Source organism: Lutra lutra, chromosome 6 (genome assembly GCF_902655055.1).
Source record: "Lutra lutra chromosome 6, mLutLut1.2, whole genome shotgun sequence".
NCBI lineage: Eukaryota > Metazoa > Chordata > Mammalia > Carnivora > Mustelidae > Lutra > Lutra lutra.
In genome coordinates this window covers 97,546,990-97,571,879 of record NC_062283.1, presented here as the reverse complement: position 1 = coordinate 97,571,879, position 24,890 = coordinate 97,546,990, and the positions used below count along the sequence as shown (strand labels likewise).

Sequence of the window (24,890 nt, the reverse complement as noted above, 5' to 3'; positions counted from 1 at the left end):
TAACTGAGATAGAATTTTCATGTAATACTATATAAGTTTCAAATGTGCACCATAATGATTCAATATGTGTATATATTGCAATATGGTCACCACAATAAATCTAGTTGAAATATCCATCACCATACATATAGTTATAAATATTTTTCTTGTAATTAGAACTTTTAAGATCTTCTACTCCTCTAGCAACTTTCAAATATAAAATACAGTATTATTTGTTAACCATAGTCACTGGCAGTTTCTTAAGAAGTTAAATATAGGGGCGCCTGGGTGGCTCAGTGGGTTAAGCCGCTGCCTTCGGCTCAGGTCATGATCCCAGGTCCTGGGTTCAAGCCCCACATCGGGCTTTCTGCTCAGCGGGGAGCCTGCTTCCTCCTCTCTCTCTGCCTGCTTCTCTGCCTACTTGTGATTTCTCTCTGTCAAATAAATAAATAAAATCTTAAAAAAAAAAAAAGAAGTTAAATATAAAAATACTCTATGATGGATCCATTCAATTCTTAGGCATTGACTCAAGGAAAAGAAAAACATAGCTCTATATGTTTATAAAAAATAAAAATTAAAAAATTAAAAAAAAATAAAATTAAAAAAGTAACCAATTAAAAAAACAAAAAACAAACAACAACAACAACAATAACAACAAAAAACCATAGCTCTATACAAGACTTATACACATATGTTCCATAGCAGCTTTATAATAGCCAAAAACTGGAAATAATCCAAGTATCCAAATGTCCGTCAACAGGTAAATGGATGAACAATTGTTATGTACCTATAACAAGATACTATTTAATAGTAAAAAGGAATAAACTAGTAATATGTGCAAAAACATTGATGAATCTCAAGGTCCTTATCATGAGGGGGAAAAGCCAGATAAAAATACATATTGTATAATTCTATTTTTATATAATTTATATGCAATAGGAAATGCAAACAAATCTATTTTAACAGAAAGCAGATCATGGGTACCTGGAGATTGTGGAGATGGAAGTTAGAAACAGAAGAGGGGAGGGATAACCACAAGGAAACATTTTGGGGTGATTTGTATGTTTGTTACCTTGATTATGATGACAGTTTCATGGGTATATATATGCGTCAAAATTTATCAAATTGACACTTTAAGTATGTACAGCTTATCATATGTAAATTATACCCTCAATAAAGCTGTTTTAAAATTTTGTGTTTTCAGAGATTTGTGGATTTAGCGATTATGAAAAGAGATTGTGATTTTCTGATAATATGTAAGCATAAACTCTGGAATTAGACTGCCTATATTTAACTTCCAGCGCTGTCACTCATGAGCCTGAGAATTTAGGTAAACCACTCAATCTCTCAGAGCCTCAGTTTCAAAGCAGTAAAGGACATCTACCCTGACAGTGTTCCACTGAGGATCAAATAAGACTAAGCATGCCAGATGCTTAAAATGGCCCCTGAAACAGAAAGTGTTCAACAAATGTTAGCTAATTATTACTAAGTGATAGACTACCATCTAGAAGTTCAAGGCAAATTTTAACTATCTGAAGTACATAAAAGAGCAACAACAAACTAGGTATAAAATGAACAATCAAATAAACATAAAAACCACCATTTCATTCGAAATGTGTGATAAACTAGAACATGAATAGAGCAAAACGTCTTGAAAGTTGGAAAATAATTTTAACATAAATAAGCCAAAATAATGACCAGATAACAACAACAACAAAATCAGAAATACCCAACTTCTGGATATGTTCCACTACTTTGCCATTCTTCTTTATTCTTCACTGCTACAAAGCAGTAGTTACTGACTTAACACAATTACAATTACATGACCCATCTTTGACTTTAATTCTTACAAAATTATTTACATAATATGCTTCAAATACTTAAACTTATACTTTAACAGCAGAGATTCTGGATATATTCATAAAATATTTTCTATTCCCAGTGCAACAGCATACTGCAGCTGTTTCTCAAATATTTAAGGGAACGAAGTAAGAATAAATTTTTCAGTGTTCAGCAAAATATCTGGAACTTTTCCATAGATTCACTTTTTCAATATTAGCTGCCATCATAAGTTTTTTCTCAATTATAAAACCAACTTATATTGCTGAAAAATTTAAAGCATCTTTGTTTTTTGGAAGTGAAAACAAACTACTATTTAACATTTTAAGAAGGAAATTAATTAAAATGTTCATTTAATATCCATCACCAAGACTTTAACATGGTCCATAGAATGAGTCTTTCATAGAAATAACAGGAAAATTACTCTGCTCCATAACTATCCTAATTATTTGACTCAGTTAAAGGAGGGGGAAGTCAAATGTTATTACAATTGAAAATTTCTTAATTAGCAAATTATAATGGCTCTGAACAAATGAGAATAGGAATAGTAAGAAAACTAAAATTCCATATTGCAACCAAATAAAACATCATGCCACTGATTTAGGAAAAGGCCAATAAGAAAATGTGGTCCCCCAAGATATACTACTAGAAAAGCAACTCAATCAACATGACCTACTAAGAACTGAAAGATCATATATTTGTGGGCAATTTAATCAGTCACCAAAATATAAAACTGGTTGTTGAGACAAACTGGACATATTATACATATTTAATGGGCTCTTTTAATATTTGTTATACAAAATGACTATATTTCATTGTTTAATAAAATAAAAATCTGGGGTCCCTGGGTAGCTCAGTCAGTTAAGTGTCTTCCTTTGGCTCAGGTCAAGATCTCAGGGTTCTGGGATTGAAGCCCGTGTCCAGCTCCCTGCTCAGATGGGAGTCTGCTTGTCTCTCTGCACCCCCTTACTCATGCTGGAACACTCGCTCTCTCTCAGATAAATTAAATCTTTAAAAAAAAAAATTAGTTTCTTTGTTGAAAGTTTAAAGAAGACTTAAAGCATAACTGTTCAGGCTTTAAAGTAATAAATTGATGAAAAGATTGTATTATTTAAAAGGAGTCACACTGATTGAAGCACTTAAAACTATACAAATATACACATATGTGTGTATACATATATATATGTGTGTGTGTGTGTGCATACCTAGGTGTATATATATATGTATACATGTATATGTGTGCATTGCGTATATGTGTAGACAAAGAGATTTGTTGTTTATGATTCTATGAAAGTGATCCATAATAGAAAGGTAGTATTTTTCAGTAAAAGCAGTCATGAAACAAGTGGCACAAAATAGCCACAGGACAAAGAGATTTCTTGAAGAGTTTAGATCAACAGATGCAAAGAAACACTGAAAATAGTTTCAACAATGAAGTTGAAACAATAGTTTCAACAATGAAGTTGAAACAATAGTTTCAACAATGAAATAAATATCACTATACATATATAAACATCACTAAACATATAGTAATGTCCCCCAAGAGATCTCCTTTCCCTCCCTGAATCCTCTCCCTTGTATAGTCTCTCCCAACACTGATTCTAGGATCTTGTGACTTGCATTGGCCACTGAGACATTAGCAGCTCTGCCAGAAGCAAAAGATTTGAAAAGCACTTGCACGCTGGGGCTTGTTCTCTTTTTTATGCTTTTAGAACCAAGGAGCCATGTGATGAAGCCCAAACTAACCTGTTGGGAGACTCTGGCCCAGCCCACAGCCAGTATCAACCAACAGACATGGAAGGAAAACTACAGATCATCCAATCCAATTGAGCAGCCAGATAACTATGGCTGCATAAGTGAGTACAGGGAAAGACTACCTGTGCTAAGCTCACCTCAAGTGCTGACCTACAGAAATGTAAGCAAACAAAATGGCTGTTATTTTAGCCTTTCAAGTTTTGGGATGTTTTGATATGCAAGCAATAGATAACTGACCTGTTATTTAATATAATCTGTTCAGCCAAAATCTTTTTATATGAAGTTATAAAAACATATAGGAAAAACAAATTCTTATATTTCTTAAAATTAAATGAAAAAGACCCCGGGAAAATTTTAAGAATGCCACCAGTGCATTTATCATGAAGCTCAAACATTACCATTTGGCTGAAACTCATGACTGTTGTTCTTCATACACTTTGTTATAAAGATTTTTATTATAAGGTGAAATAGACCACAGTAAATGAGAGTGACTTTGGTTTTTACTGATACCAGGAGACCAAGTTAATTTAAGTTTATGTGCTGACATATTAAAGCATAATGTTATACTGAAAATAATTAAAACAACATAGTTGAGCCTCATATGGAAGACATTAAAACTCAGTAAACACTAGTAAGATCAGATAGTATAAGAGCAATAAATTGAGCCTGAAAAGGAACCTTAAAATGAATAAGGAGCTCCCCCCAACAAAAAATAGTATGTGGTTGAATAATCAAGTTGAATTCCTTCAGAGTGTACCTAAATAGAGTTGTATTCTAGTTCCCTCCACAGGACTTAAAAATTGATATACTCATTCTACACAAAGTTGTTACTAGGAACACAATAATTTCTGTATTTGCTTAAGGGACTTAAAAAATGTAACATATTACATGTTAGGAAGTGATGTGTATCTCCTATTCACTATTTAGCTTTAGTAAAAGTCTGTCAAGTACTATATAGTCAACAAGCACCAAATTTAGAAGATTTAGTTATTACCAATTTTTAACAGAAGAACACATGCAGTCTAAGTAATGTTGAAATTAATCATCTATAAACAAGGGCAAAAATACACATATGTATTTAATCCATAAGGACATATGAACAAATAAGCTCTTCTACATGCCTATATCCCATTAAATCAGCCCAACATGACAGGAAATACACCACCACTTTTATATTCTCAGCAAATATCACAATTTTACATAATAAGTACTTCACTCATTAAATGAACAAATAAACTACATAAAATGTGAGAATTTATTACATTAATTAACAAAACAGTCAAATATACCTGATTTACTCCCTCTCTATCCACATGGTTGGGCCTAATTTAAACCATTATTACTGACTGTTTTCAAAGCCAAGAGAAATCTTATCATTATCTTACTTGGAAGACCCTGATGGCTTCCTATCTTCTACCATAATGCTCCCTAAATTTTTAGTGACACTTGGTGTAAGTATATCTGAGAAAAGGGTATAGAGTTATAGTGTACTGAATTTGGCCAACTATTACTCCGAATCCTCTTCCACATTCTCCTCTATGCCTTCCTGTTCAGCAGATACTAGAAAGCTAAAACTTCTATTTCCCAGATTCTTCCATAGCTAAAGTTCCAGATGAGATTAAGTTTCTACTAAATGGATGTGCTTGAGATCTTCAGGCAAAAGATAGGCACAGACCATCTTTCTGTTGCTGTTGCTGCTGACAAGGGCATTCAAGGAAACCTGAGTGGCAAGAGGTACTTATGACAGCAGTGGGGACCAGATACAGCATTCCACAGCATTTTTTTTACATGAATTACTTAAATTCAATTAATTGATTCCATTTACAATAGCACCAAAAACCATAAGATACCTAGGAATTAACCTAACCAAAAAGGTAAAGACTCTAAACTCTACAAACTACAGAATACATATGAAAGAAATGGAATGAGACATAAAGAGATGGAAAAACAGTCCATGCTCATGGACTGGAAGAATAAACATTGTTAAAATGTCTATGCTGTCCAGAGCAATCTACATTTTCAATGCCGTCCCTATCCAAATACCATTGGCATTTTTCACAGAGCTGGAATAAATAATCCTAAAATTTGTATGGAACCAGAAAAGACCCTGAATCACCAGGGGAATACTGAAAAAGAAAACCCAAACTGAGGGCATAATGACGCCTGACTTCAAGCTATATTACAAAGCTGTGATCATCAAGACAGCACGGTATTGGCAGAAAAACAGACACATAGATCAATGGAACAGAACAGAGATCCCAGAAGGGACCCTCAATGCTATGGTCATCTAATCTTCGACAAAGCAGGAAAAAATACCCAATGGAAAAAAAAAAAAAAAAAGACAATCTTTTCAGTAAATGGTGCTGGGAAAATTGGACAGCCACATGCAAAAGAATGAAACTGGACCATTCTCTTACACAACACACAAAGATAAACTCAAAATGGATTAAAGACCTCGACCTGAGAAAGGAATCCATCAAAATCCTAGAGGAGAACACAGGCAGTAACCTCTTCAACATCCCCCACAGCAACTTCATTCAAGATATGTCTCCAAAGGCAAGGGAAACAAAAGCAAAAATGAACTTCTGGGACTTCAACAAGATAAAAAGCTTCTGCCTGCACAGCAAAGGAAAGAGTCAATGAAACTAAGAGGCAACCCACAGAATGGGAGAAGATATTTGCAAACGACACTATAGATAAAGGGCTAGTATCCAACATCTATAAAGAACTTCTCAAACACCCAAAAAACAAATAATCCAGTCAAGAAATGGGCAGAAGACATGAACAGACACTTCTCCAAAGACATACAAATGGCTAACACAGACACATGAAAAAATGTTCAACTTCACTAGTAGTCAGGGAAATACAATTCAAAACCACAATGAGATACCACCTTATACCCATTAGAATGGCAAAAATTAACAATGCAGGAAACAACAAATGTTGGTGAGTATGTTGAGAAAAGGAATGAACCCTCTTACACTGTTGGTGGGAATGCAGACTGATACAGCCACTCTGGAAAACAGTATGGAGGTTCCTCAAGATGTTAAAAATAGAGCTACTCTATGACCCAGCAATTGCACTACTAGGTATTTACACTAAAGATACAGATGTAGCGAAAAGAAGGGGCACATCACCCCAGTGTTTATAGCAGCAATGTCCACAACAGCTAAACCATGGAAGGAGCAGAGATGAATGGATAAAGAAGATGCCGTTCATATATACAATGGAATATCACTCAGCCATCAGAAAAGATGAATACCTACCATTTGCATCGACATGGATGGAACTGGAGGGGATTATGCTAAGTGAAATAAAGCAAGCAGAGAAACACAATTATCATCTGGTTTCATTCATATGTGGAACATAAGGAATAGCATAGAGGGCCATAGGAGAAGGAAGGGAAATCTGATGTGGAAGAAATCAGAAAGGGAGAAAAACCATGAGAGAGACTGGACTCTGGGAAACAAACTAAGGGTTACAGAAGGGAGGGGGCGGGGAGGATGGGGTAGCTGGGTGATGGGTATTAAGGAGGGTATGTGTGGTGATGAGCACTGGGTATTACATGCAACTAGTGAATTGTTGAACACTACATCAAAAACTAATGATGTACTATATGTTGGCTAACTCAACATTTAAAAAAAAAAAAAAAACAGAAGAGCATTCGGAGCTGTATTCCTGAAATTCATGTACCGAGAAGCAGTTGTATGGCAGTAATTGTAATTCCTGAAACTCAATAGTCCTAGCACCCTTCTCAGTATTTTGTAAACAGCTACATTCCTAAACTGAATCCCCTTGTACTTAATACCTACAATGGTTTCTACTCCTGCACTGAATCCTTATTCACATAGCAGGAAATGCACCAATCTGTAGCTTATCTATATGATGGTCTAAATGACCAAAAAATACCCACTTACAATGTATCTTGTTCAGACAATGTTATTTATTTAAAGATTTAAAGTTGGAAAAAGGTTGAAAATATCACTTTCTTATAATTATATAAAAGGCCTTCCATGAAGCAGACCTTTTCTACATTTCTAAAACTATCCTCTCTGGGACTACTAGCCATGTTTAACTAGATATAGTGCCCTAAACATGTGAGATTTCTTCATGGCTATGCATCTGAACCTTAATAGAAAGTCCCTTTGCCCTTTGTTAATGTAGGAAATTTCCACTATTCACATGGGCTCTTTTGTAAGGCTTTACCTAAAATTTTCAAAACATGGTGATACATCCTTTTGTTGGTTAGTCTTCCAAATTTCATAAGAAAATTTCACTACATATTAAATCACACTTTCCACTGCATTATAATTTGGCATTTCACCTCCCTTAGTCAGTTATAACTTCCATGTCTCTCCAGAATTTACCACAGTATTTGCATGCACCAGAATCTCAATCAATGTTTACCAAGTGAATACACAAGATGATTTTAAAAAGAAGGTATTCGATATTTTTCTCAAATTAACTGTACCTTCCTACTCTCCTGTTATTAGAAGAAAACTTAAGTTAGTAATAATGAACATGGAAATGTATTAAAAATAACAGCAGAGTCAGCTGAAAGCAATTTATAAATCTGTTCAAAGAATTTCCTTTCTATTTACAGTCTCATATCTTTTCTGATAAACTGTCATAGCTACTTAAAAAAAAGTCATCATATATAACCCAGCAGTACAATTTAACAAATATTTTGAAAAATAAGCTTCAGAAATCTTTGAAGTTCATTTTACATTTCTATTGTTTTATTAATTACATCTCAGTTTTTATAAAACATTTAAGAACATTTGAAAATATGTCCAAATAAATCATGCTAACCTTTCTTGTTAAATCAGACCTTAATATCAATGACTATTTAAAAAAAAACCTGAATATTAGTAAATAAAACAGAATAACAAATACGGAAACGTATATATCATCTATACGAAATAACATCTGAAAAAACTGTCCCTGTTATATGGGGGATTTAAGTTCTGTTTTTAATGATTTTACTTTGAGAAATAAAAATGCCAGAGTATTTTATATAACATATGTTATGATAAACAAAAGTTGCTGGTATTCATCAGCAACTGTTAACTATACTTTTCTTTGGATTTTTGTATTAGATTGACCTTTATTGTACACACAGGTATACTCTAAATATCTTCCAATCTATGGCTATGTATTTTTAATTATTAAAGCTTCTCTCTCTCCTTAAATATATATACACGTGTGTGTGTGTGTGTGTGTATATATATATATGTACATATATATATATATATCAATCACAATATATATAGCAAGATGTATATACAGAAATATGACATTATGTGTATATTCATACAAACGATCTAAAATGATTTTTTAAAAGATTTTATTTTAAGTAATCTGTACACCCAAAATGGGGTTCAGACCCAAAACATGCTCCATGGAGTGAGCCAGCCAGGAACCTCTTGAAAGATTTTTTATTAATTTTTTAATTATGTGTACCTCTCCTCCAAATTATATTCTAAGTCATATTAATAACCTGGACAACATATCTTTTCATATTTTTTCCTTAATGTTCATAAAATACACATGTAAGCCATGAAGAACTGGGGGTGAGGGAGTTACCATTTTTAAAAAGTACAATGCAGGGGCACCTGGGTGGCTCAGTGGGTTAAAGCCTCTGCCTTCGGCTCAGGTCATGATCCCAGGGTTCTGGGATCGAGCCCCACATCGGGCTCTCTGCTCCCACAGGGAGCCTGCTTCCTCCCCTCTCTCTCTGCCTGCCTCTCTGCCTACTTGTGATCTCTGTCTGTCAAATAAATAAATAAAATATTAAAAAAAAGTACAATGCAAATTACTCTGAATTTTGTATTCTTTTTGTAGATGCGGTTTGTCTTTTAACTTTAGGGTAAGTGTGTTATACAGAACTTTTAATCCTTTCCGATACAGTTGGTGCTTTTCTGTGCATGTTATTTAAGGACATCCTGCCCAGATCTTTAAGATACTTCCTGTATAACATTCTCCCAAGTTTTAATTTTTCTGTGGCCATTTTACATTAAAATCTTTACCTGACTTGCAATTTATTTTAGTTATGAGGTAGAAATCACTTTTCCCATTTAGATAAGAGTCATTACAGCATTTTTTTATTTACTGCATTTTTTTTTTTGTTTGCAATACCACCTCTGTCATATGAAAAGTGTGTGTGTCTCTTCATATATATGTTTGAGGAGTTTGCTCACTGTGTTCTGATCCAAGATCTATAAAGAACTCCTCAAACTCAACACGCACAAAACAGACAATCACATCAAAAAATGGGCAGAAGACATGAACAGGCACTTCTCCAAAGAAGACATACAAATGGCTAACAAACACATGAAAAAATGTTCATCATCATTAGCCATCAGGGAGATTCAAATCAAACCACATCGATATACCACCTTACACCAGTTAGAATGGCCAAAATTAACAACACAGTAAGCAAGTGTTGGAGAGGATGTGGAGAGTGTTGGAGAGGATGTGGAGAATGGGGAACCCTCTTACACTGTTGGCGGGAATGCAAGTTGGTGCAGCCACTTTGGAAAACAGAGTGAAGACTCCTTAAAAAATTAAGTAGAGCTATCCTATAACCCTGCAATTGCACTACTGGGTATTTACCCCAAAGATACAGATGTAGTGAAAATAAGGGCCATCTGTACCCCAATGTTCATAGCAGCAATGACCAAAGTTGCCAAACTGTGGAAAGAACCAAGACGCCCTTCAACGGATGAATGGATAAGGAAGATATGGTCCATATATACAATGAATTATTATGCCTCCATCAGAAAAGATGAATACCCAACTTTTTTATCAACATGGATGGGACTGGAAGAGATTATGCTGAGTGAAATAAGTCAAGCAGAGAAAGTCAATTATCACATGGTTTCACTTACTTGTGGAGCCTAAAGGAATAACATGGAGGACACTGGGAGATGGGGAAGAAAATGAGTTGGGGGAAATTGGAGGGGGAGACAAACCATGAGAAACTGTGGAGTCTGAGAAACAAAGAGTTTTGGAAGGGCAGGGAGTGTGGGCTTGGGAGTGCCTGGTGGTGGGTATTAAGGAGGGCAAGTATTGCATGGAGCACTGGGTGTGGTGCATAAACAATGAATTTTGGAACACTGAAAAAAAAATAATAAAAGTTCTATTCTAACCTCACAAAGGAACATAGATGTCCTGGGACACCTGGGTGGCTTAGTTAAGTGTCTGCCTTTGGCTCAGGTCACGATTCAGGGGTCCAGGAATGGAGCCCAGTATCAGGCTCCCTGCTCAGCAGCGAGTCTGCTTCTCCCTCTCCCTCTGCCCCTTGCCCCTGCCATAACCCACTTGTGTTCTCTCTTTCTGTTGAATGCATGCACACATGCCCAAATAAATAAAATCTTTAAAAAAGTAATAATAAATTTCCCTAGCTGTTTTAAAAAAAAAAAGTACAAGTCTTAAAAATATATTAAGAATCATACTTAACAATAAAAGAACTGTCAATGTTATCCCAAAATTTTCATAAGCACACAAGAATCTTTAATATTAGGACAGCTATTAATGCCACAGATCAACAGGAAAAAAGAGAGGTAAGAAATCACAGAAAAATTTTAAAAAGATGCTAAAAAGGTATTCAATTAAAATTTAACTTCCATAATTGACAACCAACTCTGAGAGGAAAAAAAAAATTCTATCTCAAACCAACATCCTATATTATGCTTAACAGTAAAATCCTAGAAGCAATATTATTAAAATTATTACTAAGAAAAAGATACTTGCTATGGAAAATATCATTAACACTTCTATAAGTTTTTGCTAATACAGTAAAGCAAGAAAAGGAAAATAAAAACTTCATCTTCAAAATCACTGCCAAATTATTATATATAGAATTCTGCTGTAGCTCCTAGGCAGTAAAAAGAAATCTATTTCTCAAAGTCCTTTTTTCTCCCATCTCACTCTTTTTACCAAAAATTAAAAAAATAAAAACTTTATAAGCCTTGCTATGGGCCAAGGACCAAGTAGCACTCCAAAGATAAACAACCTAGCTAGTTTGGGATCTATTAGTGGGAGCAATAAAGATTATATATAGAATTAGTCTGGAGCAAATATTCTCATTTTTTTCTGTTTGAAGACTCTCCTTCTTAGCCTATCTCCCAGGTAACCCACACAGTCTGTAGAGCATCATGCCTTCTAGAGAAGAAGAGATTCCCCTCCTTCTGCAAAGGCAATGGGGTAACAATCAATCTATAATTTTTTTGAGCATTTACTAGATATTAGGCATTGCGAAATTGGAAATAAAAAATATATATAAAATTTATATATTTATATATATAGAGAGAATATTTTATATATATGTATACACACACACATATATATATATGTATATATCTATATATACGGTTTATGTTCTAATCTCTAAAACAATCACAGAACCAAGACAATTACAGTAAGAACAGTATGTGCTATTTTAGGGAAAGAGCATGATACTATGGTATAATACAAAAGAGGCACAGAACCCAGACTAGGGAACTTAAAGAAAAAACTAAATGAAATGACAAACACAAGTTAACCATGAACAAGAATCCTAAGTGTGTTCGAAGCAGGGAGATCAGCTCATACAAACAGGCAGGAGAGAGAATCATTCTTTAAAAAAAAAAAAAAAAAAAGATAAAGTCAAGGTGACTATAATGCATAAAAAGATGGAGAAGCATAGTGAAATGAATTATGGTAATAAGTAGAGTCATAGACCTTATAAGACCATTAAGGGAATGCTAAGTATTTAAGAGTATCAACTTCATTTTGAAGGCAGTGAAATACAGTGGACAGTTGTTTACCTACCTAACATCCATTCCACAGTCCACTACTTCCTAACATTATTCAGATGTTCATTAGAGCCCATACCTTCCTCAAGGTACCCATACACTTTAGGAGACACTTAAACCAAAGTGAGTTCCAGAGGCGAGCCAAATCAGCCAGGGTAAATCCATGCATTTGCTGCCATTTTAAGTCAGGTAATCCAAACCTAAAACCAATTAAGATATATTCCATGTGTGAAGGTCAAATGATTTGGGATCTCAATTACATCTGCAAAACCCCTTCACAGCAGCACCTTGATTAGAACTGATTGAATAATTAGAAGGTGTGTGTATACCAGGGGGCAACACCTTGGGGACTATCTTAGGATCCTGCCTCTAACAGTCTGCCCATAAGCCTCTGAAGAGTCACATCCCTCCCAAATGCAAAATACATTCACCTGACCCCAACATCTCTAAAGTCTCAACCAATTACAATACCAAGTGCAAGATCTCATTAAAATATCATCAACTCAAACATCCCAAATCTCATCTAAATTTGTTGTAGATGAGTCTTGACTGTAACCCATTAAGCATAGTTCTTGGGCATAACTGCACTCCATCTGTGGATCTAGGAAACTAAAGAGACAAACCGTTTGCCTCCAAGACTCCCAGCATTCAATGGTGGGACAAACAGAGGGTAACAATTATAGAAACTCCTGTTCAAAATGGGGAAAAGTGGAAGGTAAAAAGGAGTCACTGGTCCTTAACAGTTTTGAAATCAAGTTGGGCAAATGTTGAATTTTTCTTAATTAGGTTTCAAAGTCTGGGAATAATCCTCTGTAGCTCTCAGCTCCACCCTCTGCCTTTTTCACCCAAGACAGCACTTGCCTGGAGCTGGCACTTTTATCACCTGCTACTGGCAGCAGCCTCCTTTCTTTTCGTACTGTCTTTCAGGCCACGCTGGCAATATTCTGCTACATAATTTTCTCAAACTGTGCATCTTAAAGCATTCTAAAGGTTCTTTGGTTTGATTGCAAAGATCTCTGAAGGGATGCCTGGGTGGCTCAGTGGGTTAAGCCTCTGTCTTCGTCTTGGGTCATGATCTCAGGGTCCTAGGATCGAGCCCTGCATTGGGCTCTCTGCTCAGTGGGGAGCCTGCTTCCCCCTCTCTCTCTGCCTGCTTGTGATCTAACAAATAAATAAATAAAATCTTAAAAAAAAAAAAGATCTTTGAAGCATACCCACAATCTCTTAAGAGTCCTTTGTGTAGCTGAATACTTTGACTCTCATCTTTAGGAGATTTTTAGTAAAAAGTTCTTCAACCACACCTTCAAGGTTTTCTCTAAGCCACACTGAGAAACAATCTTTTTTACCAGCTGGACTATGTAGGCATTTCCTAGATCATCAAGTCCTGGTTCCTTTAATAATTCTTCCCTCAATTTCTTTCTTTCCTCTTGCATTTTTTTTTCTCTTGCATTTTATTATAAAGCAGCAAGAAAAAAAATCAGGTGGCTCCTGCATCTCTTTCCTTGGTAATATCCTCAACTAAATATCTAAATTAATCACATACACATTATGCAAGAGATAATTTTGTTATGCTTCCCACCATTATATAACAAGGACCCACTTCTTCATTTCCAAAAACATGTTCCTCCCTTCTAAGTTCTCAATGGCAGCAGTCTCCAAATCTAGAGCTCCACAGCTTACCCAAAGAAATTTAGACATTTCTATCACATTCCTCAAATTTTTCAACATCTATTCACTGACCACTTCCAAAGCAACTTCCAATTTTCCAGATATTTGATATGGCAGCATCTCACTTCTAAGTACCAAAATCTGTATTAGGTTTTTTTTTTTTTTTTTGGATGTTTTAACAAATTACCACCCAAAAAACTAAAACCAAAACCAAAAACATTTATACTTTGTTTCTATAGGTCAGAAGTCCAGGCACTGTATGACTCAGAGCCTCTATTCAGTCTCACAAGGCTGAAATACAAACATTAGCCAGGATGCATTCCTGTGTCCCTTTCTAGAGGTTCTGGGAAGAATCAGCTCTGAAGCTTTTCCATGTCGCTAGTAGAAATCAGTCTCATGTGGTTGTAGGACCCAATATCCCTTATACTGAATATCCCTCTCAGGCTCTGAACCTTTTGCCAGGAAGAGTCTAGTGTCACTTGCTTCAATTAAGTTTACTGAGAATAATCACCCTATCCTAAGGTCAATTAATTGGGACCTCACTTACATCTACAAAATGCCTTCACCTAGATTAGTGTTTGTGTGATGGTGTGCAGACACAGGGAGCAGAAATCTTGGGACGCATCTTAAAATTCTGCCTACCATACATGTATGTTCAAGGAATGGAACTGTTGGGTCGTGGATTATGTGAATACCACAAAAAATTTTCTTAAGTGACTAACAACATTCCCACTAGCAGACTAGGGGAAGTTCCAACTGTGTCACATCCAAGACAGTATTTTAGCCATTCTGATAGATGTGTAGTGATATCTGGTTGTAGTATCAGTTTGCATTTTCCTCATAACTGATGTCTGTCTTCCTTTAAAAGAAGTCAGTATATTTAAAAAAAAAAATTGAAGGATTGGATTAGTTATTCTATCATGGGTTTTTAACTTAACCTTCTAAAATGACATTGACCCATATTATGTAATAGTTATTTAATGTCTGGGCCTCTGATGTAAGCTATTCAAGCATTTTATTCATCTTTGTTATCCTAAATACCTAGCATAATCCCTGGCACATAGAAAGCACCTACTGTTTGGTGAACTGAATGTAATTTACCTTCTAAAATGTATTTTTTTTCATTTCCAGATTTAAAGAACTGCTCCCACTCTATATTCCTCCTAGGCCAATCAATAATGTTATAGAAGCCAACCTTTTTTTAGCTAAGACACAATTTGTCTGAGCCACTATTACATTATATAGTTAAATGAATAATATATGCCATAACTCTACCTACCCTTAATATACCTAGCTTTCTTGCCCTATACATAAAAAATAAACTCTATTCATTCATTATTCTGTCTTCATTATTTTTCACATGCTTTATGTCATCGTGCCTATTAGGAGAGATAAATTACTCTTATATTCACCTTTGATTATGTATCCCTCTCCTTCCATATAACCTTTTTTTTTTTTTTTAAGATTTTATTTATTTATTTGACAGAGAAAGACAGCAGAGAAGGAACACAAGCAGGGTAGTAGGAGAGGGAGAAGCAGGCTTCCTGCTCAGCAGGGAGCCTGATGCGGGCTCCAGACCCCAGAACTCTGGGATCATGACCTGAGCCAAAGGCAGACAGACGCTTAATGACTGAGCCACCCAGGTGCCCCAATATTTTTATACCCGAATACATTATAAGGACCTTGTGAAACCTGATCCGTCTCTTTGGATATCCCTCCAATTTCCTTGTCAGAATTTCTTTGTTATTATAGATAATTTTATTCTAGGAAGTTATCCAAACACTTCCTAACCATCTTTCCTTTTACAGTCTCAAGGTCATCAAATTACAATCATCTTCCCTCTGAACACTGGCAGTTTTCTTCTTTCTTTTTAAATTTTGTCTCAGGACCTGCTTCCCTAAAAACTAGCAAGGTGACTCTCCACATCCATAGAATTCCAAAATAACTCTCTTCATGGATTAGAATTAGATGCAGAATAGTATATCCCTCTGTCAGGCTGCCTAACAGCCTGTGTTCCATTCCATTTCTGTGTTCTAGTCCTGAATTTCATCACACAAAATCACCCTCATTTCTAATGCTTGTACACTTTCATTAAGCTGCTTTTAAAGAAAAATATTTTGCCGATATGATGTAATTACCACAAAAACTGTAATACTAGGTCTCTAAGTTGTTCCAATATTATGATTAATTTTTTTTCTTGTTAAATATGTGCAGTGAATTAATTCAAAATCTTTGGAAGACCTGTATAGATTTTTTGGGGGCTGGTATCTAGCCAAATATTCTTTTAAAGCTATGCCCGGTTCATGTGCATACCAAGCAAATTATAAGTCTCATAAGTATGCAAAGCACAATATTTAGGTAATATTTTAATAAGAGTATAATGGTATAAATTAGTTTTTGTTTCTACAATAATTTACTTTTGCTGCTAAGAAAATCTGATGTGGGGCGCCTGGGTGGCTCGGATGGTTAAGCCTCAAACTCTAGGTTTTGGCTCAGGTTCTAATTTCAGAGTCATGAGAACAAGCCCCACAGCATCCAGCTCTGTGCTCAGTGGTTGATGTCGGAGGGGTCTACTTCTCTCCTCCTCCCTCTCCCCCCAACCCATTCCTGCACACTAGCATGTTCTCTCTATATTAAAAAAGAAAAAGAAAAAAAAAAGAAAATCTGATGCTACGGTAGCAGTCACTCCCTGAAGTACCTTACAAGCACCAAATTTTCCACTACAGTCATGGTATCTAAATGAATGATTCCATTTGTCAAATAGTTTTTTCTTAAGGACTTTGGACATTGATATTTGTTAGGAGGAACTTTCTGCTTATTGGTATATTCCATATGATATTATATTCTCCTAACCATTAGTTTAGAATGCATGCACACTTACTTTATTCTCTAAACCAATACATGCATCTATCATCAAATGAACAGATATAAATATATAAGAATAAAATAAAAACATCTTAAAAGACATGTATTAATTTCAATATTAAAGACACAGTTATTCAGTGTCTAACATATTTATAGAGAAAAATTCTATTCTTTGAAATTTCACTTAGAGAAATTTTTCTTGACCCCAGAGACTAAATAACATTTATGTGAAAGTGTATTATGAACAACAAAGAATTACACAATTAGAGATATAATTATTAGACAATAATAGGTTCTAAATAGGAAAGCCCAGATATACAATTTAGTCCTTACTCTTAAAATGCTTCATATATTTTTACTTAAGAACTGTTATGCAAAAACTTAACATGGCTGAGAATACTGGTCATGGTAACAATGGAGATGAAAAAAAGACTAGCAGATAGTTTAGTTGCTTATAAAGCCATCAATTCCTCCCAGTTAAACTTTCTTTAAAGAAAAAAAAAAAAAACCCACAAAGCTAAATGGAACATACTCTGATTAAGAAAATAAAACAAACAAAAAAAACCTGCCATACAGAATTTTACTTGTCAAATTCTCATTTTCCACCAAAGTCAAAGAACCTCTCCATCATAGCCATGAAGAGCCAATATCATCGCTTCTAATGATTTTCCAATGTCAGTTATTTGTTTCTATAAAGACTGCCTAAATAAAATCTCTGGTATAGCTAATGCAGAAACCTCAAGTTACAAATTATTACTTTAAGTAAATCCAATACTTTTATTTCTTTTAAAGATTTTCTTTCTTTTTTCTTTTTTTATTCTTTTCTAAGATTTCTTATTTCTTTTTTTGACAGAGAGAGACACAGAGAGAGAGGTAACACAAGTAGGTGGAGTGGGAGAGGGAGAAGCAGGCTTCCTGCCAAACAGGGAGCCCAATGCGGGGTCGATCCCAGAACTCTGGGATTATGACCTGAGCTGAAGGCTCATGACTGAGCCACACAGGCACCCTAAAGATTTTATTTATTTATTTGACAGAGTGACACAGTGAGAGAGGGAACACAAGCAGGGGGAGTGGGAGAGGAAGAAGAAGGCTTCCTGTGGAGCAAGGAGCCAGATGTGGGGCTCGATCCCAGGAACTAGGATCATGAGCTCAGCTGAAGGCAGACGTTTAATGACTGAGCCACCCAGGTACCCCCCCAATACCTTTAAAAAACAAAAACTATACAGGTGATTTCTAAGGAACTGTTCTAAGTGCTTTTTATGTATTATTTATTTTATATATATTAACTTTATAACATGAATCTTAGGGTTTTCATGAGATAATTATTATCCATTTTACAGATAACAAAACTGATATAGTTAGTAGGTGATGGGACTATGCATTAAGATTCAACATAGGCAATTAGGTCCAGAACCTGAACGCTTAACCACTATGGTAGTACATTACTTTTCAATATAGAGAAAATTGTATCTTAAGCTAAATAATCAATTATAGTAAGAACTAAACTTGACAATTAGTACAACCTGGCTGCTAACCAATGAGGAAATTTATAAGTTTATGTTATCCCCCAAATCAAATTCATTCTATGGAAATTGTGATACAGATTTATTTAGTATGAAGAAATGTCATTTTATTGGGCATCTGGGAAGCTAAGCTTAAACTTTGACCAAGACCCTAAGGGTAAGGTCCAAGTCTGTCTTCTTTACAAATGCATGCTCAGCAGCTAGCATTAAGCTAGCACAAAATAAATGTTCTATAATCACCTATAGAATGAATGGGGATAAGAGGAAGCTGTTTCAACACAGAGAAAAGAAATGATAAAGATTACATATATCACAAAGGAACATTTTCCACAAATTACAAAACCAAACACACAAAACAGTGAAGTAACGTGACCAATTTCATATAGTTAAATCAAGATATGAGACTTCCAATTTCCATGTTTTTTTCCTTAAATACCATAAAGGTGAAATTCTACCAAAATATCCATATTATATAGTACTGAACTATACTCTTAAAAATAGTTGGGATAGAAAATTTTCATATTCTGTGTATTTCAGCACAATTTTTAAGTCAAAACTAGAAAAAAAATCCACATTATGAAAAAATACAACTTAAATCACTACATATAGTTTCTATTTATATATTTCTACACTACTAAGAAAATTTACTTATAAAATAAGACAATATTATGATAAAACTTAAGTTTAATTATTTAACAATTGTTCCAAATGTAATGAAATAGCTACTTATAAATTTTTGTATTTTTCCTACCTTTCCTAGTTTCAGAAGTAAAAATCCAAATAGCATAAAAATGAAATGGAGTAACAGCTACCCCCGACCTGACAATTGCACTACTGGGTATTTACCCCAAAGAAAAAGAAGGGCCATATGCACCCCAATGTTCATAGCAGCAATGTCCACAATAGCCAAACTGTGGAAAGAGCCGAGATGCCCTTCAACAGATGAATGGTTATAGAACATGTGATCCACTGGGCGCCTGGGTGGCTCAGTGGGTTAAGCCTCTGCTTTCGGCTCAGGTCATGATCTCAGAGTCCTGGGATTGAAACCCACATTGGGCTCTCTGCTCGGCAGGGAGCCTGCTTCCCCTTCTCTCTCTCTGCCTGCCTCTCTGCCTACTTGTGACCTCTCTCTGTCAAATAAAAAAATAAAATCTTTAAAAAAAAAAAAAAGAAGATGTGGTCCATATACACAATAGAATATTATTCAGCCATCAGAAAGGATGAATACCCAACTTTTGTATCAACATGGGTGGGACTGGAGGAGATTATTATGCTGAGTGAAGTAAGTCAAGCAGAGAAAGTCAATTATCATAAGTTTCATTTACTTGTGGAACATAAGAAGTAACATGGAAGACATTAGGAAAAGGAAAGGAAAAGTGAATTGGGGGAAATCGGAAGGGGAGACAAACTACAAAAGACTGTGGACTCCCAGAAACAAACTGAGGGTTTTAGAGGTGAGGAGGAAGGGGGATGGGTGAGCCTGGTGGTGGGTATTAAGGAGGGCACATATTGCATGGAGCACTAGGTATTGTACATAAACAATGCATCTTGGAATACTCCATCAAAAACTAATGATGTATTTTATGGTGACAACATAACACAATTAAAAAAAAAATGTCTGAACTGCTATGTTCTCAGCAGACTTTTTAGCTTGCCTATTTTTGAAGGCCACTGTGGACAAAAACCCAGACTTACAAACTGATCTATTTCTATAACCTGAACAGATTAACATGTATCACAGGAGGAACGGTCTGATCCTTGGATATGCTTTGGGCAGTCTGATGTCTGACTTTCACAGAAGATAGGGCCTAAAGACACTGACCCCACTGCATTTAGATGTTACACAGACCCAGATTTCTTAACTTTGGCACATATACATATATACTCACATCTGTTCATGCTTCGAGTACATATATACACACATACATGTAAATGTTCATATATATATTAAAAAATAGATTCCATAAGCAATGGGGCAGGGGCTATATTTCTTGCTCATATTTCATGCCGAAGTAAGTACCATATGAATTACAGATAAAGCATAAAAAATGCAAATTTAAGAGCGCTGTAAGAAAATACGGGAGAATGTTTAATAAAACTAGGGTGAAAAAGGTCTTTCCAATATACAATGGACTACTACTCAGACATAAAAAAGAATAAAATCTTGCCAGTTGCAACAACATAGATGGATCTAGAAAGTACAATGCTAAGAGAAATAAGTCAGAGAAAGATAAATGCCATATGATTTCACTTATATGTCGAATTTAAAAAACAAAACAAATGAAAAGTGAAAAAAAGACCAAAAAAACACTCTTAACTATAGAGAACAAACTCCTGGTTATCAGAGGGGAGTAGATGGAAGAATGGGTAAAAAAACAGGTGAAGAGGATTAAAAGTACACTTATCATGACGAGCACTTATTAATACACAGAATTGCTGAACCACTATATTGTACACCTAAAACTAATGCAACACTCTATGTTAATTATACTGGAATTAAAAAAGAAAAAAAAGGTCTTTCAATCAAAACACAAAACTCACAAGTCATATAAGAGATTTCTGTGACCAACTTTTGTACTTCTACAAATTTATCTCAGAGATATACTTCTATAAATGAAGACATATATGTACCATACTATCTATCACAACAGAACAAAATTAACAGCAGACCAAAAATGATATAAATGTCCACTGACAAAGACTAAATTATGGTACTTCCATGTAATAGAATATCATGTGTTTATGAAAATAACTATGGAAAACTGGCTTGTGCAAATATGAAACAATCTATCAAATATATTGTTGCGTGAACACAAATTATAGGAAAAATATGTAATGGCTCCCCTTTTATGCAAAAAAAGGAGCGCTCCCTAGAAATATTTCTGACTATATGCACAAAGTATTATGTGGTTGTCTCTGGAGAGGAAAATGGGTCTGGAAAGGAATCTTGCTTTTTATTATATATCCTTTGAAGCTCTTGAATTATTTTTCAGATTGTACATAAAGTCTTTCACAAAAAAATAAATAAGAATAAAATTCAAAAAAAGTATTTCAAAATGGAATAGCAAATACCTTGTACATAGGATAACAGAGAATTCTTACCTTTCTCTGCAAAATTTAAGTGAATGTAGTATGGCAGGTCTCTTTTGACGTAAATTCCATAAATGTAAGGTGTCATCAGCCAAGGCACTCACAAGAGCTCCCTTAAAAATAAAGTATAACATATTTTATATAGAATACATCTTACAAACATTAAAGCTACTAAAGAGCTGCCAAAAAAAAAAAAAAACTTCCTAAATTTCAAAACTTTCAGCCAATAGATTTAGTTTTGAGAAACATCTGTCTCACTCAAATTCTAAACAGCAGATGTAATACAATGTGTTATACGTATAGATAAAAAATGTTGAGGGAAATTGGAGGGGGAGATGAACCATGAGAGACTATGGACTCTGCAAATCAATCTGAGGGTTTCAAAGGGGCAGGGGGCGGGAAGTTCGGCCAGCCTGGTGGTGGGTATTGTGGAGGGCACGTATTGCATGGAGCACTGGGTGTGGTGCATAAACAATGAATTCTAGTACACTGAAAAGTAATTTAAAAAATAAAAAAATTTAAAAAAATGTTTTCACTTCTTCAATTTAAAGTATAATTTAGTATCTTAAAAGTATATAAATATAAATATAAATATAAATATACTAGGATCCAGCTGGATATTATGATTGACAGCTATGTAAAATTAGAGGTCAGACTATAAGTTACTTGGTTAGTATTGTACATCTTCTTGACCAAAAAAAAAAAAAAAAATGAAGTAACTTTCCCATTTTATTTGGCTTAAGAAAAATTCTTCATAATGTACTACACCTAAGTCATAATTCTTCTACTAGAATGATACAGAAAATAAAGGTAGTGTTCAGCACACTATAACTTCAATTCCAAAGGATTGAACAATCAACTAATTTAGAAAATTAAAACATCTGATACTATTAAATACTATTCAGTATGGAGAAGAATCTCTGGCCCTATGTGAGAATCACACAGGAGGCTCAATCTTACCCCTGACCTCACAAACCAGAATTTTCAGAGCAAGGACCTACATAGGTATATTTGTAAAAATCTTCAGAGGTGACCAGGATTAAGAATCTCTACATTAAAGTTGATTTATTAAGACATGTACGTGTGTTTCCTCAAAGAAGTCAGATTCTTTTCATTTATACTGAGAAAATAAAATAAAAAAATGCAACATGAAAAATTTATGTTAATTTCAAAAAAGGATTTGCTGTTCTACTCATTTGGGTTATTATGAGAAATTTTAAAATTTCCTTCCTTTAAACTAAGTTTCTCATTTATCAAAGAGGATTAAAATAGCTCTGAAAATTTACATTAAATAATCTCTCCAAGTCCTTTCCACTCTCAAAATTCTTTGAGGGTTACTCTATGGCGTTATTCCTACTGCTACAACAGGACTATCCAGAGAGCAGAAATAAAGTCCATATGCTTTCACCAGGAAACATCCTCTTATCGATATCATTTTGAAGCAAAGAAACTTAAAGATTCAAACTATCAAAGATTTGTACTCTTCACTCTTATTTCCACCACAGACAACTTTCTCAAGTTATTAACGCCATCTTGAAATCTCAAGGAAGAAGAGATGTAGAGCCAAAATGGCATTAACAGCTGACCACCTCCTATGGTGGCTCCTTTACCTACAAGTGGCCCACTAAATGTAAAAGCAAATACCTACTCGCAATTGTCAGATTTCTGTAGCATCCCCAATATTTGTATTTTGCTAAGCATTTTTTTAAAAACAGCAACATCATTTTTAAGTACTCAAAATGTAACATTCAAACATGTAAAATAAAAACAGTCATATCCAAGAATTCAATGTTGAATCTTATTGAAAAGAAACCTCCATGAATGACAACATAAATTATTTAAGATTTCTAAAACTTGTATAGGTAATCAATTTGCAATGTTATTTACACTGGTTCATGTACTGCTTTAAGAAATAATCTTAACACAAGTATAGAGATGGAGAATAGGTTAGTGGTTGCCAGGGATTAGGGACTGGAGAGGAGGGGGCCCAGTTACAAAGGGGGAGCCTTAAGGAACTTCTTTATGATGAAGATATTGATCTGTGCCTTGTTCATAGCGGTCATTACACAAATCTGTATGTATCATAAAAATGCACAAAACCACACACCCACACGGACACAGGAGTTCATGGTGATGAGATCTAAATAAAGTCTGTAGTCTAACTAATGGTAGTATATTGATGTTGTTTTCCCGGTTGATACTATACTATTATTATATATAATGTTACTACTGGGGAACCTAGGGGAAGTAAGTACACACAGAACCTCTCTATTTTGAACCTAATTTCCAGTAAAATTGTTTCATAACAAAACTTTTTTTTTAAATAGGAAAAATAATCTTGAGTCCTCATAAATGGGCTCAACATCTTTCTATATTATAATTTCTTTTGAATTTTAACCTTTTACAATGCCTATTATACAGTTCTACACAGAATTCTGTAGTTTAAAAAAAAGACAAACACTTCTGGGGCACCTGGGTGGCTCAGTGAGTTAAGCCTCTGCCTTCGGCTCAGGTCATGATCTCAGCGTCCTGGAATCAAGTCCCTCATCGGGCTCTCTGCTCAGCAGAGAGCCTGCTTCCCCCTCTCTGCCTGCCTCTCTGCCTACTTGTGATCTCTCTCTCTCTGTGTCAAATAAATAAATAAAATTAAAAAAAAAAAAAAAAACCTTCTGACCCTAAAAAACCTACATAATCTAGTAATAGTAATACACTAATCATAATAATAATCTAATAATACACTAATCTTCTGATAAAAAACATTTACAAAAGTTCAGAGGTATTGAGTGTTGACTTTTTTCCTCTCACACACGTTTAAGAATTTGTTCCATGGAACCTAAGGACCTGAGGGCAAAAAAAACATGCACAGACTATCACAACTAAAGATAGCAGAACCTTTTCTGAGGTAATTTCTTTCTTCTAATGACCAGCCTTTCGTGCTCGTCACTGCGTAAACAGCTATTCTCAGAGCTGCTCATATTTTAAACTGTTTTTTATTTTCCTTTTTTTAAATTCTAATTAGTTAATATAGACTGTTATATTAATTTCAGGCGTACAATACAGTGATTCAGCAATTCCATACAACGCCCTGTACTCATTGCAAGTGTGCTCCTTAATCCCTATCACCTATTTAACCTATTCTCTCACCTCCCCTCTGATAACCATCAGATTGTTCTCTATAGTGATGACTCTGTTTCCTGGTTTGCCTCTCTTTTTTTTTCTCCCTTTGCTTGTTTCTTAAATACTACAAAAGTGAAATCACATGGATTTGTCCTTCTCTGACTGACTTATTTCGCTTAGCATTATACTCCCTTGCTCCAGGCCACTGAAAATGCTCACACTTTTTAAAAACCCGCTCACATTATTTACTCTGCTG

At 34.8% G+C, this 24,890-nt stretch overlaps 1 protein-coding gene across 7 annotated transcripts in view; it reads right to left on the bottom strand.

Annotated features, from left to right (window-relative positions):
• STXBP5 (syntaxin binding protein 5) overlaps nucleotides 1–24,890 on the bottom strand; it is a 185,388-nt gene that overhangs the window by 136,719 nt on the left and 23,779 nt on the right. For all 7 annotated transcript variants that reach the window (XR_007127922.1, XM_047732215.1, XM_047732217.1 and 4 more), the window contains exon 4: nucleotides 21,530–21,630. Coding sequence is in view for 6 of the 7 variants with exons in the window: in XM_047732215.1 (XP_047588171.1) it covers nucleotides 21,530–21,630 (101 nt within the window). In the remaining variant the exon portion in view is untranslated. The remainder of the gene's footprint in view (nucleotides 1–21,529; nucleotides 21,631–24,890) is intronic.